The sequence below is a fragment of the Carcharhinus amblyrhynchos genome, chromosome 29 (genome assembly GCF_965287045.1).
Source record: "Carcharhinus amblyrhynchos chromosome 29, sCarAmb.v2.hapA, whole genome shotgun sequence".
Classification (NCBI taxonomy): domain Eukaryota; kingdom Metazoa; phylum Chordata; class Chondrichthyes; order Carcharhiniformes; family Carcharhinidae; genus Carcharhinus; species Carcharhinus amblyrhynchos.
Window position 1 is genome coordinate 12,362,811 of NC_137352.1, and position 15,977 is coordinate 12,378,787.

The following is a 15,977-nucleotide window of genomic DNA, read 5'->3' on the forward strand; positions in this document are numbered from 1 at the left end:
AGATGATAGACTGAAAAAGCTTAAGTTTTAACTCCCAATGAGAAGGGGCGGCAGTCCCACATTAGGGATGGGATTTTCCATCCATGCTCGTCCCCAAAACTGGAAAATTCCACCCGAGGTCAACGGATGCACCTCCCTGTCCACTACAATTCCCATGGTGGGCGGGACAGGAAAATTCCCCACTAAGATGTGGAATCCTGACAGATTTTCCATCTGCTGGTCAACTGCTTCACAGAAAGAGGAGGAAACTGGCCAGTCAGGGAGGCTGTAAACTGAGTAGGGCAGAAGTATCATGCCAACAACAGAAGAAGGTTTGGGTTTGGATGAGGGAAGGGTTGCACCGGATGTGGATTTATGCAGTCTTGCATGGCTAGATGTGGAATTTGAGAGTGAACTCACTAAGATTGTGTGTTTCCATTTGAGCCTACAGCAAGACCTAAATCATTAGATTTTCAAATACAAATGAACATAATAACTTCATTCTTGCCAAAGTTGAGCAGCAGGAAGTTATAACTCATTTATAACTTAGGTGGGCGGCATGGTGGCACAGTGATTAGCACTGCTGCCTCACAGCTCCAGGGACCAGGGTTCGATTCCCACCTTGGTGTCTGTGTGGAATTTGCATTTTCTCCCCTTGTCTAGGTGTGGTTTCCTCCCATGGTCCAAAGATGTGTGGATTAGGTTGATTGGCCATGCTAAATTGCACCTTAGTGTCAAGGGATGCATAGGTTCGAGGGATTAGCGGGGTAAATATGTGGTGTTACAGGGATAGGGCCTGAGTGGGACTATTGTCTACATCGTTGCAGACTCAATGGGCCGAATGGCCTGCTTCTGCACTGTAGTAATTCTATAACTTGATGTGAGGCAGATAATCAGTGCAGTGACTGTTGTGGAATTGAACATTGTAACGGAGTGTATTATGGACAGAGGGGAAGTAAACTGAAGCCCCCCCCCCAATTCTATCCCTTCTTTCGATAATCAGGGTGGTTTAGTTTTAAAAAGTTAGGTGTGTGTCAATTTAAAAAAAACGAGCAGCAGACTTCCATTTGCTTAAAAAAAGGATTATTGTTTCATACGCTCAACCTGAAAGATCGAAATGCTATGTCAGTCATACATCACTCAGTCAACAAGTTATAATTAAAGTAGGTTGTGCACTTCTTTCTGCGAGTATTAAACCAAAACAGTAGTTAACTGTTCACATGTCTTTGTGAGCCCAGCGAAGAAGGAAGATTTTCCCATTCTTTAATTGCAAATCAGGTAAATGCAGACGGCAGGGGTAAAATATCAGGAGAGAAAAATGCTCAGCAGATCGTGAAGTCAGGCACACATCACTGTTGTATATGAAGCTCCCATTTCTTCGTAGATTAACTTGAAGCTTTGGGATCAGGCCAGGAGATGTTTAAAATACTTTTAAGGTTTTTCAAAGAGGAAGCTGGTACAGCCTTTCCCTGCAACTGTTGTCTTGCCAGGAGTATTCTGCAGACTCTCTGGGTGCTGCCCCTTCATCAGGTGAGTGGGAGTTGTGTTCACAAACAGGGCATATATAGACACAAACTCAATTTACAAGACAATAGTTAGAATGTGAGTTGAAATGCGTGGCTGGAGACAATACACATCTCTTTAACTTGTGCTTAACCCTCTCTCCACTTGCGTTATCTGTACCTTTAAGACTTGATTACCTGTGAAGACTCGCATTCCAACCATTATCTTGTAAATTAAGTTTGTATCTATATACACTCTGTTTGTGAACACAACTTCCACTCACCTGATGACGGGGCAGTGCTCTGAAAGCTTGTGCTACCAAATAAACCTATTGGAATTTAACCTGGTGTTGTGAGACTTTTTACTGTACATTGGCATTCACATGGAAGCTGGCCCTACATTCACAAACAATGAACATGACAGGGTTTGCAATAGTATGATGTGGCCAAGAATGAACTTTAGGGCATACCAAAGAGGACTGGGTGTTCCGAGAGGAGACGCCATTGTAGGATGTAGATGGTCTCTGGTTCAAATAAGAATGATTAATGTGAGGTTAAATATCAAGGTGGACCAAGATACAAGGTGGTATTGAAAGGTGGAATTGTTGGAAGCTTTGAGACTTGAGAAATCAATCAGGTGACTAAGATTGAATGCATTGTCACCTGAGCCAGATAAAATGTTGAAAATAGCTGAATGTTGGTAATAGCCTAGACAAGGGCAGTTAGTATCACAAACTACCAGAAACTGAAATTAGGATAAGAGAGAATTAAAAACTAATGAAATGGAAGTGGGAGATTAAAAAAATGCAATAAAATGAAGATGATAGATTGAAAATGTAATGAAATTAATTTAACTTTTTAAAAAATGTTATTAGTGTCACAAGTAGGCTTACATTAACACTGCAATGAAGTCACTGTGAAAATCCCTGAGTCGTTGCACTACAGCGCCTGTTTGGGAGAATTTAGCATAGCCAATCCACCTAACCAGCACGTCTTTCAGACTGTGGGAGGAAACTGAAACACCCAGATAAAACCCATGCATAGACGGGGAGAACATGCAAACTCCACAGAGACAGTAACCCAAGCTGGGAATTGAATCTGTGTCCCTGGCGCTGTGAGGCAGCAGTGCTAACCACTGTGCCACCCATGGGTGAGAGATTAAAAATGTAACAAAGATGAGAGAGTAAAAATGAAATGAAAGTGGGATTACAAATATAATAAAAGTATGAGATTAAAAATGAAATGAATGAGAATGAAATTAAATATGTAATGAAGTTGAAATGAGAGATTCAAAATGTAAAGAAATTAAGTAAGAGATTAAAATGTAATGAATGAAGATGGGAGAAATTAAAAATGAAATAAAGATGAGGTAGATAAAAAATTAAATGAAAATTAGAGATTAGAAATGTAATGAAATTTGTAGGTTAAATTTGTGAATGAACTGAAGATGGAAGGTAGTGAATTGTAGCGGTTAGATTTAGGAATGAAATGGTCAGAGATTTCTGAGTGATCTGAAGATGTGACAGTTTAAGATGTAGTGAATTGTAGTTTAGATTGAGCAATGATCTGAAAGTGAGTGAGATTAGAAATGTACTGAACTGTAGGTGATATTTCTGAATGATCTGAAGGAGAGGGAGATTAAAGATGTACTGAACTGTACTTTAGATTGCAGAATGATCTGAAGGTGACGGAGATTCAAAGTAACAAATTGAGGATGAAAGATTATAAATTTAGTGAATTGTAGGCAATATTTCTGAATGAGATTTGAAATGAACTGAATGTAGGTTAGATTTAGCAATGATCTGAAGTGAGACAGATTAAAATGTAGGGGTGATATTTGTGAATGATCTGAAAATGGGAGACTTTAGAAATGTAATGAAGATGAGAGAAATTAAAGATGTAATGAACTGTAGATGTTTTTGAATGATCTGCAGGCGGGAGATTAAGAATGAAACGAGGAAATTAAAGATGTAATTAAATGATGTAATAAAAGATGTAATGAAATGACTTTTATAGATGCACCATAGAAAGCATTTTTCCTGGTTATATCATAGCTTGGTACGTCTCCTGCTGTGCCCAAGACCGCAAGGAACTACAGAAGGTCATGAATATAGCCCAACCCATCACACAAACCAGCCTCCTAACCGTTGACTCTGTCCACACTTCCCGTTGTCACGACAAAGCAGCCAGCATAATTAAGGACCCCATGCACCCCGGAATTCACTCTTCCACTTCCTTCGGGAAAAGGTACAAAAGTCTGAGTCACATACCAACCAACTTAACAACAGCTTCTTCCCTGCTATCAGACTTTTGAATGGACTTACCTTGCATTAAGTTGATCTTTCTCTACACCCTAGCTATGACTGTAACACTATATTCTGCACTCTCTCATTTCCTTCTATATGAACGGTATGTTAAGTTTGTATAGTGTGCAAGAAACAATACTTTTCACTGTATGTTAATACATGTGACAATAATAAATCAAATTAAATAAAGTTTATATCGCTGAATGACCTGTAGGCAAGAGATTATAAATGTAGGTGATGGAGATCAAAATAATGAACTTATAACCGTTCATCCTCAATCAACTGTAGGTGATATTTGTGAATTATCCAAAGGTTGGAGATTAGAAATGTAATGGACTGTAGGGGTGATATTTCCGAATGATGTGAAGGTGAAAGATTAAGCTGTAGTGAATGTAGGGGTGATATTTGTGAGTAATCTGAAGGTGAGATATCAAAGATGTAGTGGGGGGATTATCCCAGATTGCTGCACTACTAAAGCAGAGAATCAAGTGGAGGGCATGTAGGGGGCTCCCCGCTGGGCGCCACAGCCTCCCCGTGTCTCCAGTCACCAGATTTCTAGTGCTGTCAGCTCCGTGCCAATTAGCTGAATAAATTACTTAAATTAGAATTACCATCCAATTTGCAGGTCCGGGACTGAAATCTCCAGGCCCGCTAGCCCCTCTGCCCCCACCATCAGTGTTTCACTCCAGCGGGGTTTGCAATAGCTCTCCACTAGTGGGGAGCTGGTAGCCCAACCTTGCTGGAGTGAAAGGGGGCCATGGAGGCCCCAGGGGGTCAGGGGTAATGGGGAGGAGGTGCCCCCTGGATGTTGCCAGCTTGGCATTGCCAGTCTGACCTCCAGCACTGCCCAAGGGGCAAAGTGCCAATGCACAAAGAGAACCTTGGTTCTGCGTACCAGGCATTGGGCATAGCCTTGGGGGGTCTATCGGTGGGGTGGGTGATTAAAATGAAAATAAAACCTATTTTTTAATAAAAGAAATAAAACCATGGTGTGAGGGTAAATATGGGGATATGCGGGCTTGGGTGGGATTGTGGTAAGAGCAGACTCAGTCTCAGTCAAATGGCCTCTTTCTGCACTGTAGGAAATCTATGAACAAAGAAAATTACAGCTTTAAATTCCAGTGAGCGTAGGGGTTAGATTTGTGAATGATCTGAAGGTGAGAGATTTAGAAATGAAGATGAGAGAAATAAAAAATTAGTGCCTAGTGTTGGCACAGTGGTTAGCACTGCTGCCTCACAGCGCCAGGCACCCGAGTTTGATTCATGGCTTGGGTCACTGTTTGTGCGGAGTTTGCACGTTCTGCCCATGTCTGCATGGGTTTCCTCCCACAGTCTAAAGATGAGGTTGATTGACTATGCTAAACTGCTCCTCCATATCAGGGAAAACATGAGAGTCACAGAGATGGGGCCTGGAGGGGTGGGATTTCAATGGTGCTGACTCATAAAATCCTTACAGTGCAGAGGGAGGCCATTCGGCCCATCGAGTCTGCACTGACCACAATCCTGCCCAGGCCCTATCCCCGTAACCTCATTTACTTGACACTAAGGGGCAATTTTAGCATAGTCAGTCAACCGAACCTGCGCATCTCTGGAGTGTGTGAGGAAACCGGAGCATCCAGAGGAAACCCACGCAGACATGGGGAGAATGTACAGACTCCGCACAGACAGTGACCCAAGCCGGGATTCAAACCCATTACCTCACGCATTTACCCTTGCTTGTCCCTGACACTCGATGGGCCAAATGGCCTCCTTGGTTTGATTTATTGTCAGATGTATTAGCATATAGTGAAAAGTATTGTTTCTTGCATGCTATGCAGAACATATCATTCTTAGAGGAATGGAGACATTGCAGAATGTAGTGTTATGGTCATAGCTAGGATGCAGAGAAAGATCAACTTTCTCCATAGGTAGGTCAATTCAAAAGTCTGACGGCAGCAGGGAAGAAGCTGTTCTTGAGTCAGTTGATATGTGACCTCAGACTTTTGTATCTTTTTCCCGAAGAAGATAGAAGAATGTCCAGGGAGCGTGGGGTCCTTGATTATGCTGGCACTGCAGGGATTCTATAAACAAAGAAAATTATGGTTATGAATTCTAGTGAGAGCAGGGGTCAGATTTGTAGATGATCGGCACGGTAGCACAGTGGTTAGCACTGCTGCTTCACAGCTCCAGGGTCCTGGGTTCGCTTCCTGGCTTGGGTCACTGTCTGTGTAGAGTTTGCACATTCTCCTTGTGTCTGCATAGGTTTCCTCCCACAGTCCAAAGATGTGCAGGTTAGGCTGATTAGCCATGCTAAAACTGCCTGTTAGCGTTGTGAGATGCATAGGTTAGAGGGATCGGCGGGTAAATATGTACGAATACGGAGTTGGGGCTGGGTGGTATTGTGATTGGTGCAGACTTGAAGGGCCAAATGGCCTCTTTCTTTCTGCACTGTAGGGTTTTCATGATTCTATGCTCTGGAGGCAAGTGGTTGAGAAATGTAATGATGATGATGTACCCCATTCTCTCTTCTATCTTCTTCCATCCAGAAGAGGATACAAAAGACCGAGGTTACGTACTCAAGAACAGCTTCTTCCCTGCTGCCATCAGACTTTTGAATGGACCTACCTTGTATTAAGTTGATCTTTCTCCGCAGCCTAGTTATGACTATAACACTACATTCTACACCCTCTCCCTTGCTTCTCTATGAACAGTATGCTCTGTCTGTATAGTGCGTCGGAAACAAAACTCTTCACTGTACCCCAATCAATGTGACAATAATAAATCAATGGTCTGGTCTGGAAGAAGTGGTGTTGGTGCCCATAGAACCGGAAGTGGTGGTTGCCGTGACGTCAGATCCGTTTTACGGCAGTGCTGCTGTTGCCGTACGGCGGAGGTCATTGAGGAGAGGCTGAACGCTGGTGGCTCTGAGTCTGTCGCCGTCCCCGGCTCTGTTACCCAGCCATGCTCCGCCAGGCCGTCCGCCTCCGGCCCTGCGTCCGCCTCCACCCCGCCGCTCGGCCGGCTACCGCGGGGCTGGGCGCTGCCCCAAGCCCGGGTCCCGGCCGGCCTCTGCCGGCTCCCCGCTGCTGGTACTCGCTGAGCGGCGGCGCTGGCAGCGGGAAGGCCGGGCCCGGACCCCAGCGCCTGCTCTTGGCGCCCTGGAACGGACTGGCGGCTCCGGGCAGGAGATGGTACAGCCTCCCCCCCCATCAACTGGTGAGCAGCCTGGGGCGAGGGGGGGGGGGGGTGGTGGAGGGGAGGGACGATCAGGCAGGCAGGGAGGGAGGGAGCGAGGGCGTGGGGCGAGAGAATGGAAAGGTAGAGAGGGGAGAGTGGAGGATCAGGTAGCCCAAGGACAGGAGTCTTCAGTAACCAGAAGTCGCAGCACCTACATTGATTCCATTTATTGTCACATACAGTACCTACAGTGCAAAAGAAAGCTATTCAGCCCATCAAGTCTACACTGACCACAATCCCATCCAGGTCCTATCCCTGTAACCCCATGTATCTACCCTGTTAATCCCCCTGATGCCAAGGGGCAATTTAGCATGGCCAATCAACCTAACATGCACCTCTTTGGTCTTTGGGAGGAATTTATTAACTAACTCCAGTGCCATTTGCAGCACTTTCCCTTGATATTGGGCCCCCACTCTGAGCTCAAGCTTCAAGTCTCACTAAATGTTCCAGCTGACACCACGTTGCAGGAACTGAGGGGGTGCTGCTGTGCCAGAGGAGCCGTGTGGGATACGACATTGAAACCCAGACCTCCATCTGCCCTCTGAAGTGGATGTAAAAGATCCAATGGTGCTCTTTTCATAGAATCCCTATACTGCAGAAAGAGGCCATTTAGCTTATCGAGTCTGCACTGATAACAATCCCACCCAAGTCCTATCCCATAACCCCACCCCACTAATCCCTCTAATCTACTCATCCTGGGACAGTAAGGGGCAATTCAGCATAGCCAACGCACCTAACCCGCATATCTTGGGTGAGATTTTATGACCTCGGTCGGGTGAAATCATAAAGTCCTGCCTGGAGGCCAATGGAGATTTCTGTTCCGTGAGTCCTGCATGACCCAGAATCGGGTTGGATGAGGCAGTAAAATGCCAGTCCTTTGGGCACCTGTTGAAGGAAGGCAGCAATTGCCACTGTGCTGATTACAGTCACCCATTCCCACAGGGAGCCCACTCTTGTCTGCCAGCACCATGCAGTTTCTCCCATTCTGGGAAGGGTGACAGGTGACCAGGAGTGGTGGTGGCAAGGGAGCTGATAAGTTGAGGTGGGTGCAGAATTGTAATATCACTGGTGGACAGAGTGGGTGCCAAATGGGCATGAGTGGTGGCAGGAGGTATAGGGCAGAATTTTTTGGCTGCACTCGCCTCAATTCTGTAAAATCCTGTCATAAGTCAATGGCCCTTCCTGCCCACTACAATTGCTATGGTGGGTGGGATGGGAAGATTCCATCCATAGTGTTTGTAGATAAGCAGCAGAGCTGATCCTGCTGTCTTGGCCAATTTTTGTTCCTCAGTCAACATTGCAAACGCTGAATATCTGATTTTTTTCTGTAGAGTCCCTTCAATACAGAAGGAGCTATTCGACCAATCGTTATTATAATGTTGCTGCTATTTGTGGGGGTTTGCTGTGTGTCTTTTGGCTGCTCTTACAGCAGAGACTGCCAAACACTTTGGGGATATTTTGAGACATCCAGTGATTGTGAGGAGTATCATTTAAATTCAGAAGGTGCGAAACTTGCTTGGGTCAAGTTTTACTTTTTTAGGTTTTTTTTAAGCTTAGGTTTATTCATTGGTGCCACAAGTAGGCTTGCATTAATACTGCAATGAAGTTACTGTGAAAATCCATGAATCGCCACACTCTGGCACCTGTTGAGGTACACAGAGAATTTAGCACGGCCAGTGCACCTAACCAGCATGTCTTTCAGACAATGGGAGAAAACTTGAGCAGCTGAAGGAAACACATGCAGACACGGGGATGTGCAGACTCCATACAGACAGTGACCCAAGCTGGGAGTTAAACCTGGGTCCTTGGCGCAGTGAGGCAGCAGTGCTAACCATTGTGCCACACATTATTCCAATCCCTTAGGTGTCTGCATGTTATGATATGGTTATGTGATGCTTGTTACATCAGTGCCCCAGATTTGATATTTTGTTGCTGCTAAAATAAGTTCAGTCATGCATATCATGAAATTTTCCTTTGTGTTATGTTCTGCAGCTGCTTTTTACTTTCATACTTTAAGAGGGATAGCTAGAAGCCCCTGGGTTTGCACACTCATTTCTGGTATTCCACAAATATGCTCAAAGTTCTCATCATCTGGGATAGAAGTAGAATTTGGACTTTTGTTGGAATGTAGATATTCATGGTTGTGTGCTGACTGGTGAAAGCATCAAAGTTATTTAGTGCATAGTGTTAATGATAGAATGCTTTCAAACCAATGCTTTGCCATCCTCCAACTCTGGCCTCTTGCATCCTTTGGCTTGTTTGTATGCCTCGCTCATTTCCATTGTCTAAGTTGGAAGTTATGCCTTTAGCTCTTGACTCCCTCCTGAAACTGTTTCCCCTGTTTGCCTCTCCCCTAAGGTGCCCCTTAAAACCTATCACTTTAACCAAGCTTGTGGTCACTCACTCAAATCTTCTGAATTGACTTGAGGACAGTTTTTGTTTGAATGCCTCCATTTCAAGCTGTGTGGAATGTTTTATGTTAAAGGTGCTGCATGAAGGCAAGTTGTTCATTCCTTTTGTAAAGTTAGCTAAATAATGTTTTAAAATTACTAATATCTCTAAATATATGCTTGTGCCAAATAAAATGCTGTGTGGGGTGCAAGAGCCTGGGAGGTGGTTTGACTTCATGAGTAATTATAACATTTCCTCTCTTAATTTTAACCAAATCTTAAAAGTGTTTCCCAGCAAAAAATGTTAACGTTTTTTAACTTTACCATTTAAAACTTCTATCAATTTTAAAACTTAGCACTGCTTCCTCAAAGTGCCAGGGGTCTGCATTTGATTCCAGGCTTGGATGATTGTGTAGAGTTTGCACATTCTCCCTGTGTCTGCATGGGTTTCCTCTCAGTGCTCCGGTTTCCTCCTACAGTCAAGATTTGCAGGTTAGGTGGATTGGCTGTGCTAAATTGCTCTTAGTGTTCCAAGATGTGTAGGTGGTGGATTAGCTTTGTTTGATGTGTGGGTTTACGGGGATAGGATGGTGGAGTGGGCATGTATAAGATGCTCTGTCAGAGAGTCAGTACAGACTTGATGGACCCAATGGCCTCCTTCTGCACTATAGAGATTCCATGAAACCGAGATGCTAAATATAACTGATTAATTATTCACAGCACTGAACAGCATTATTAGAAAATTTGAATATTTTATAGAGCTATATGAGCTTAAATGGGAACCAGGTTAGAACATAAGAGATAGGAGCAGGAGTAGGCCATCTAGCCCTTCGAGCCTGCCCCGCCATTCAATAAGATCATGGCTGATCTGTCATGGCTCAGTTCCACATTCCCGCCCTCTCCCCATAACCCTTAATCCCCTCACTTATCAAAAACCTATCAACCTGCGTCTTAAAAATATTTAGCGAGGCAGCCTCCACCACTTCAACGGGCAGAGAATTCCAGAGATTCACCACCCTTTGAGTGAAGAAGTTCCTCCTCAACTCCCTTCTAAACCGCCCCCCCTTTAACTTGAGGCTGTGCCCCCTAGTCCTACTATCCTTTCTGAGCGGGAAGAGTCTCTCCACCTCTATCCTATCCATCCCATTCATCATCTTATATGTCTCAATGAGATCTCCCCTCATTCTTCTAAACTCTTAACGAGTACAAGCCTAGTTTATTCAGCCTCTCCTCATAGCTCAACCCCCTCAACTCTGGTATTAGCCTAGTAAACCTCCTCTGCACTCCCTCCAAGGCCAAAATATCCTTGCGTAAGTGCGGTGACCAAAACTGCACACAGTACTCCAGCTGCGGCCTCGCCAATGCCCTATACAGCCGCAGCAAGACCTCCCTACTTTTATATTCAATCCCCCTCGTTATGAAGGCCAGCATCCCATTAGTCTTCCTGACCAGCTGCTGCACCTGCAGGCTGGGTTTTTGCGACTCATGCACAAGGACCCCGAGGTCCCTCTGCACCGTCGCCTGCTGCAGTTTTTCGCCACGTAAGTATTAGTCCTTCCTAGCATTATTCCTACCAAAGTGGACCACCTCGCAGTTGCCAACATTAAATTCCATTTGCCAGTTCCTGGCCCATTCGCCCAGTCTATCTAGATCCTTCTGCAGACTCTCCACACCCTCTGCACAATTTGCCATTCCACCAATCTTGGTGTCATCAGCAAAGTTCGACACCATACACTCGGTTCCCTCTTCCAGATCATCTATATAAATGGTAAATAGCTGAGGCCCCAGCACCGACCCCTGGGGCGCTCCACTAGTCACCAACCGCCAATCCGAATAGCACCCATTAACCCCCACACTCTGCCTCCTATTTGACAACCAATCCTCTATCCACGCTAACACCCTACCCCCAACTCCATGCCCCCTTATCTTCTGCAATAACCTCTTGAGGTACCTTATCAAACGCCTTCTGAAAATCCAGAAAGACCACATCCACCGGCTCTCCTCTATCCACTGCCCTAGACACATCCTCATAGAACTCCAATAAATTTGTCAGACACGACTTCCCCTTAACGAAACCGTGCTGCGCCTGCTCTATCAAGCAATTCCCCTCAAGATGCCTCGCTATTTCCTCCTTGATGACGGATCCTAACGTTTTACCTACAACAGACGTTAAACTAACCGGCCTATAATTCCCTGCCTTTTGCCTGGCACCCTTCTTAAACAACGGCGTAACATTAGCCGTTTTCCAATCTTCTGGCACTTCCCCGGAATCCAGCGATGGTTGGAAAATAACCACCAAGGCATCCACTATCACCACCGCCATTTCTTTCAGAACCCTCGGATGCATTCCATCCGGTCCTGGGGACTTGTCCACAATCAGTCCCTCCAGTCTGTCGAGCGCCGCCTCTCTAGTAACAATAATGTCATTGAGACCCTCCAGTCCTACCACCTTTCCATCGCTAACACCCGGCAAATTATTCACGTCCTCCTCTGTGAAGACCGAAACAAAAAAGTTATTCAAGACCTCAGCCATTTCCCCATCCCCTCCCACTAAGTCCCCTCCCACTAAGTCCCCCCTCTCATCCTCTAAGTGTCCAACATTCACCCTAGCCAGCCTCTTCCTTTTTATATATTTATAAAAACTCTTGCTATCCTTTTTTATATTAAGCGCTAGTCCAACTTTTTAGTTTCACCTACCCTTTATCAACTTCTTTGTCAATCTTTGTTGACATTTAAACCTCTCCCAATCCTCTTCTCACCCACTATTCTTAGCTACTCTAAACGCCTCCGCTTTTAATTTAACACTTTCCTTCACCTCCTTCGTTATCCACGGCTTATTACCTCTCCTCCTACGGTCCTTTTTAACCATTGGAATAAATTTCTGCTGAGCACCAAGAAATATCTCCTTAAAGATCCTCCACTGCTCCTCAGCAGACCTACCTTCCAACACGCCCCCCCCCCCCCCCCCCAAGAGGATCCTTCACCACAAGGTCCCTAATTCTACCCGCCTCATTACATAACACCAGATCCAAGATAGCTCGCTCCCTCGTCGGCTCCAACACACACTGTTCAAGGAAACTATCCCGGCAGCATCCCAAGAACTCCTCCTCGAGCCCACCGCGTCCAACATGGGTCGACCAATCAATATGTAGATTGAAATCCCCCATAATTATCGCTGTTCCATTCCTGCACGCCGCACTTATTTGCGCGTTAACAGCCCGCCCCACCTCCAGATCATTATTCGGGGGCCTATAGACGACACCCACCAGCGTCTTCCTCCCTTTGCTGTTCCTAATCTCCACCCACAACGATTCCACTTTCTGCTCTTTGGTTCCTATATCATCCCTTGCTACCACCCTGATGCTATCCTTAATCATGATGTGGGAATGCCGGCGTTGGACTGGCGTAAACACAGTAAAAAGTCTGACAACACCAGGTTTTAGTCCAACCTATTTATTTGATAATATACTCACAAGCTTTCGAGGGACACCCTCTTCGTCAGGTGAATGGAGAATTCTGGCCTCAGACAGAGCATATAAAGCACAGACAGTTTAGAGATTACTGATTAGAATGCGAATCTTTACACCTAACCTGCTGTTCAAGACCTGAAGTGGCTGATAATGTGAGTGGAAGGAGCACTGATCACAGTTTAAAGAGATGTGTATTGTCTCCAGACAGTACAGTAAGTGAGGTTTTGCAAACCCAGGCAAGTCACGGGGGTTACAGATAGTGCGACATGAACCCATGATCTTGATAGTGCGACATGAACCCATGATCTTGGGTTCATGTCGCACTATCTGTAACCCCCGTGACTTGCCTGGGTTTGCAAAACCTCACTTACTGTACTGTCTGGAGACAATACACATCTCTTTAAACTGTGATCAGTGCTCCTTCCACTCACATTATCAGCCACTTCAGGTCTTGAACAGCAGGTTAGGTGTAAAGATTCGCATTCTAATCAGTAATCTCTAAACTGTCTGTGCTTTATATGCTCTGTCTGAGGCCAGAACTCTCCATTCACCTGACGAAGAGGGTGTCCCTCGAAAGCTTGTGAGTATATTATCAAATAAATAGGTTGGACTAAAACCTGGTGTTGTCAGACTTTTTGCTATCCTTAATCAGCAGAGCTATGCCGCTCCCACCCCCCCCCCCACCTCCCTCTTTTTCCTCCTGCCTATCCTTCCTAAACACTTGATACCCCTGGACATTCAGCTCCCAGTCCCTGTCACCTTGCAGCCACGTCTCTGTAATGGCCACCAGATCATATCCATTTGTGCTGATCTGCGCCACCAGCTCATCCATAGTTTAAAGCCCTGTCTACAGTCCTCTTTACATGATTCACCAGGACTCTGGTCCCAGCACGGTTCAGACCAACCCCATCCCACCTGAACAGGTCCCACCTACCCCAATACTGATGCCAATGCCTCATAAATTCAAACCCATTCCTGCCACCCATTCACTTCCCTAATCTTATCAACCTTATGCCCGTCTGCACTCTCAGTTAGATAGATATTGCAATATTAACATGAGATGATGGAAGAACAATGTAAATGTAAAATATTGTTGAGGATCTGAGCGTTTGATTGATTGAGACAATGTTTTTTGAAAAGTATTTTCTAAAATGTGGGTGATGCTGGCTGAGCTAAATGTCTTATCAGTTCTTACCCTAATCAGCTGCTGGTGAGCAATCTGCATGGCCATTGTAGGCCTTGTTTTGGTGTTCCTGTCGTGATGTTAGATGGCAAATTCCAGTATACTAACCCAATGATAAAGGAACTGAAATATATTGCTGTACTTGGATGCTTTGTGACTTGGTGATAAATGCTGGGTTTTTTTAATCGTTCATGGGCTGAGGGCATTACTGACTGGGCCAGCATTAATTTCCCACCCCAGAGGGCATTTAAGAGTTAACCATGTTGTTGTGGATCTGAAGTCCAGGTAATGATAGCAGATTTTCTTCCCTAAAGGACATTGGTGAACCAGATGAGTTTTTACAACAGTGGTTTCATTATTTTCAGATTTTTTAACTTAAATTAGCTACTGTGAGATTCGAGTATTACCGCGAGTCTCTGGATTCGTAGTCCAGCAACTATGCCACAGCCTCCTGACCTTCTTGGTGCGGGGAGGCCATGGGTGGGAGTTTGGAGAAAGTAAATCTATCACATAGCTTGGAGTTTAAACAGCAGTTGCTGCATTGTTGAGCTGTTCCTGGTTTTGGGTTCTGTGTTTTACTGACTGTAGGAAGTTCTGTGGAGATAATTATACAGTTTGATTGAAATCTGATAGTGATTCCTGTGATTGCCGGTAATGCATGCCTGACTTAATTTACAGTCTGCTGCTGGTTGCAATTGCTGAACTTTATTGGTCAGACTTGTGAGTTACGTTCAGAGATGTGGGTGTTGTTTCCAAGTTAACATTGGATGCTGAATGTCCAGTTTGGCATTATCCAGTTTTTGAATAGGATGTCTGGAAGTTTCTGCACCAAATATTTGCCCTCCCACTAATGTGGTTTCAAAAGCCTAATGGGAACCACATACATATTTGCCTTTTCTACAGAATGGTTGCTGCCTTGCAGAGAAATGTATGAGGCCCATTTTGCTTAGCAGATGTGATGATCTAAAAGCAAGTCCATAGCTTTCAGATAAAAGCAAATTACTGTGGATGCTGGAGTGAAATAACCCATCAGCTTATTTGGCTGAATGCTGTGTTGGTGCGGTGATGTGCCAAACTAGTTACTGGCTTTGTGCGTCTGTCTTTTCCCACGCTCCAGGTGATCCAAGCAACCTTAGACTCTGTCTCACTTGACTCTTAACCCTAATTTAAGAAAGAGAAAAGGAGGAATTTCTTCTCCCAGAAGGTAGTGAATGTGTAGGATTTTCTTACAGCAGAGGGTTGTAGAGCCTGAGTCGTTCTGTATGTTCAGTATGAGGTTGAGAGTTTTTTAAATCAGTAAGGGGATCATGGGGATAAGATGGGGAAGTGGAAGTTAAGGATTATCATGTCATGATCTCTTTGAATGGCAGAGTGGGCTTGATGGGCTGAATAGCCTACTTCTGCTCCTACATCTTATGGTCTGACATCTGGAGTGGGTTTTTCTGGCTATTCACTACAGCGGGAATCTACCGTCCTGCTGCGAAGAACGGATGTTTGGCTGAGCACCAAATTCTCCACCCCTCTGGCAGCAGCAGCATGCTGTGAACAGCCAGAGAATTCCGGCCTTGAAATTCAATGCGAATTTGGACCAAAGTTGCTGATCTTTGAGACATTGTACCTGTTACCCAGAAGAGCTGTGTGACTCACTGCTGTTTTATTCATAGATGCCGTTACCTGCACTGTCACCCACAATGCAGATGGGAACTATAGCCCGGTGGGAGAAGAAAGAAGGAGATAAAATAAATGAGGGAGACTTAATAGCTGAGGTATGTGCAATTAAAACCCTGTTTTATCTGTGTGCGTTAAAGTACTTTTAATATGCAAAATCTCACCAGCCTCTCTTTTGTACGTCCTGTTTGTTGTGATGCTCTGTGTTTGGAATATATCCAAGTGACCCTGAATATCTGCCTTTACACTTCAGTTCTCTTGCT

General features: G+C 44.9%; 1 protein-coding gene across 2 annotated transcripts in view; it reads left to right on the top strand.

The window, feature by feature from the left end:
- Nucleotides 1-6,657: 6,657 nt before the first annotated feature.
- The window catches only part of dlat (dihydrolipoamide S-acetyltransferase (E2 component of pyruvate dehydrogenase complex)), a 34,577-nt gene continuing 25,257 nt past the window's right edge, over nucleotides 6,658-15,977 (top strand). For both annotated transcript variants that reach the window (XM_080214823.1, XM_080214824.1), the window contains exons 1-2: nucleotides 6,658-6,982; nucleotides 15,711-15,812. In XM_080214823.1, coding sequence (XP_080070949.1) covers nucleotides 6,728-6,982; nucleotides 15,711-15,812 — 357 coding nt within the window. In that variant the 5' untranslated portion in view covers nucleotides 6,658-6,727. The remainder of the gene's footprint in view (nucleotides 6,983-15,710; nucleotides 15,813-15,977) is intronic.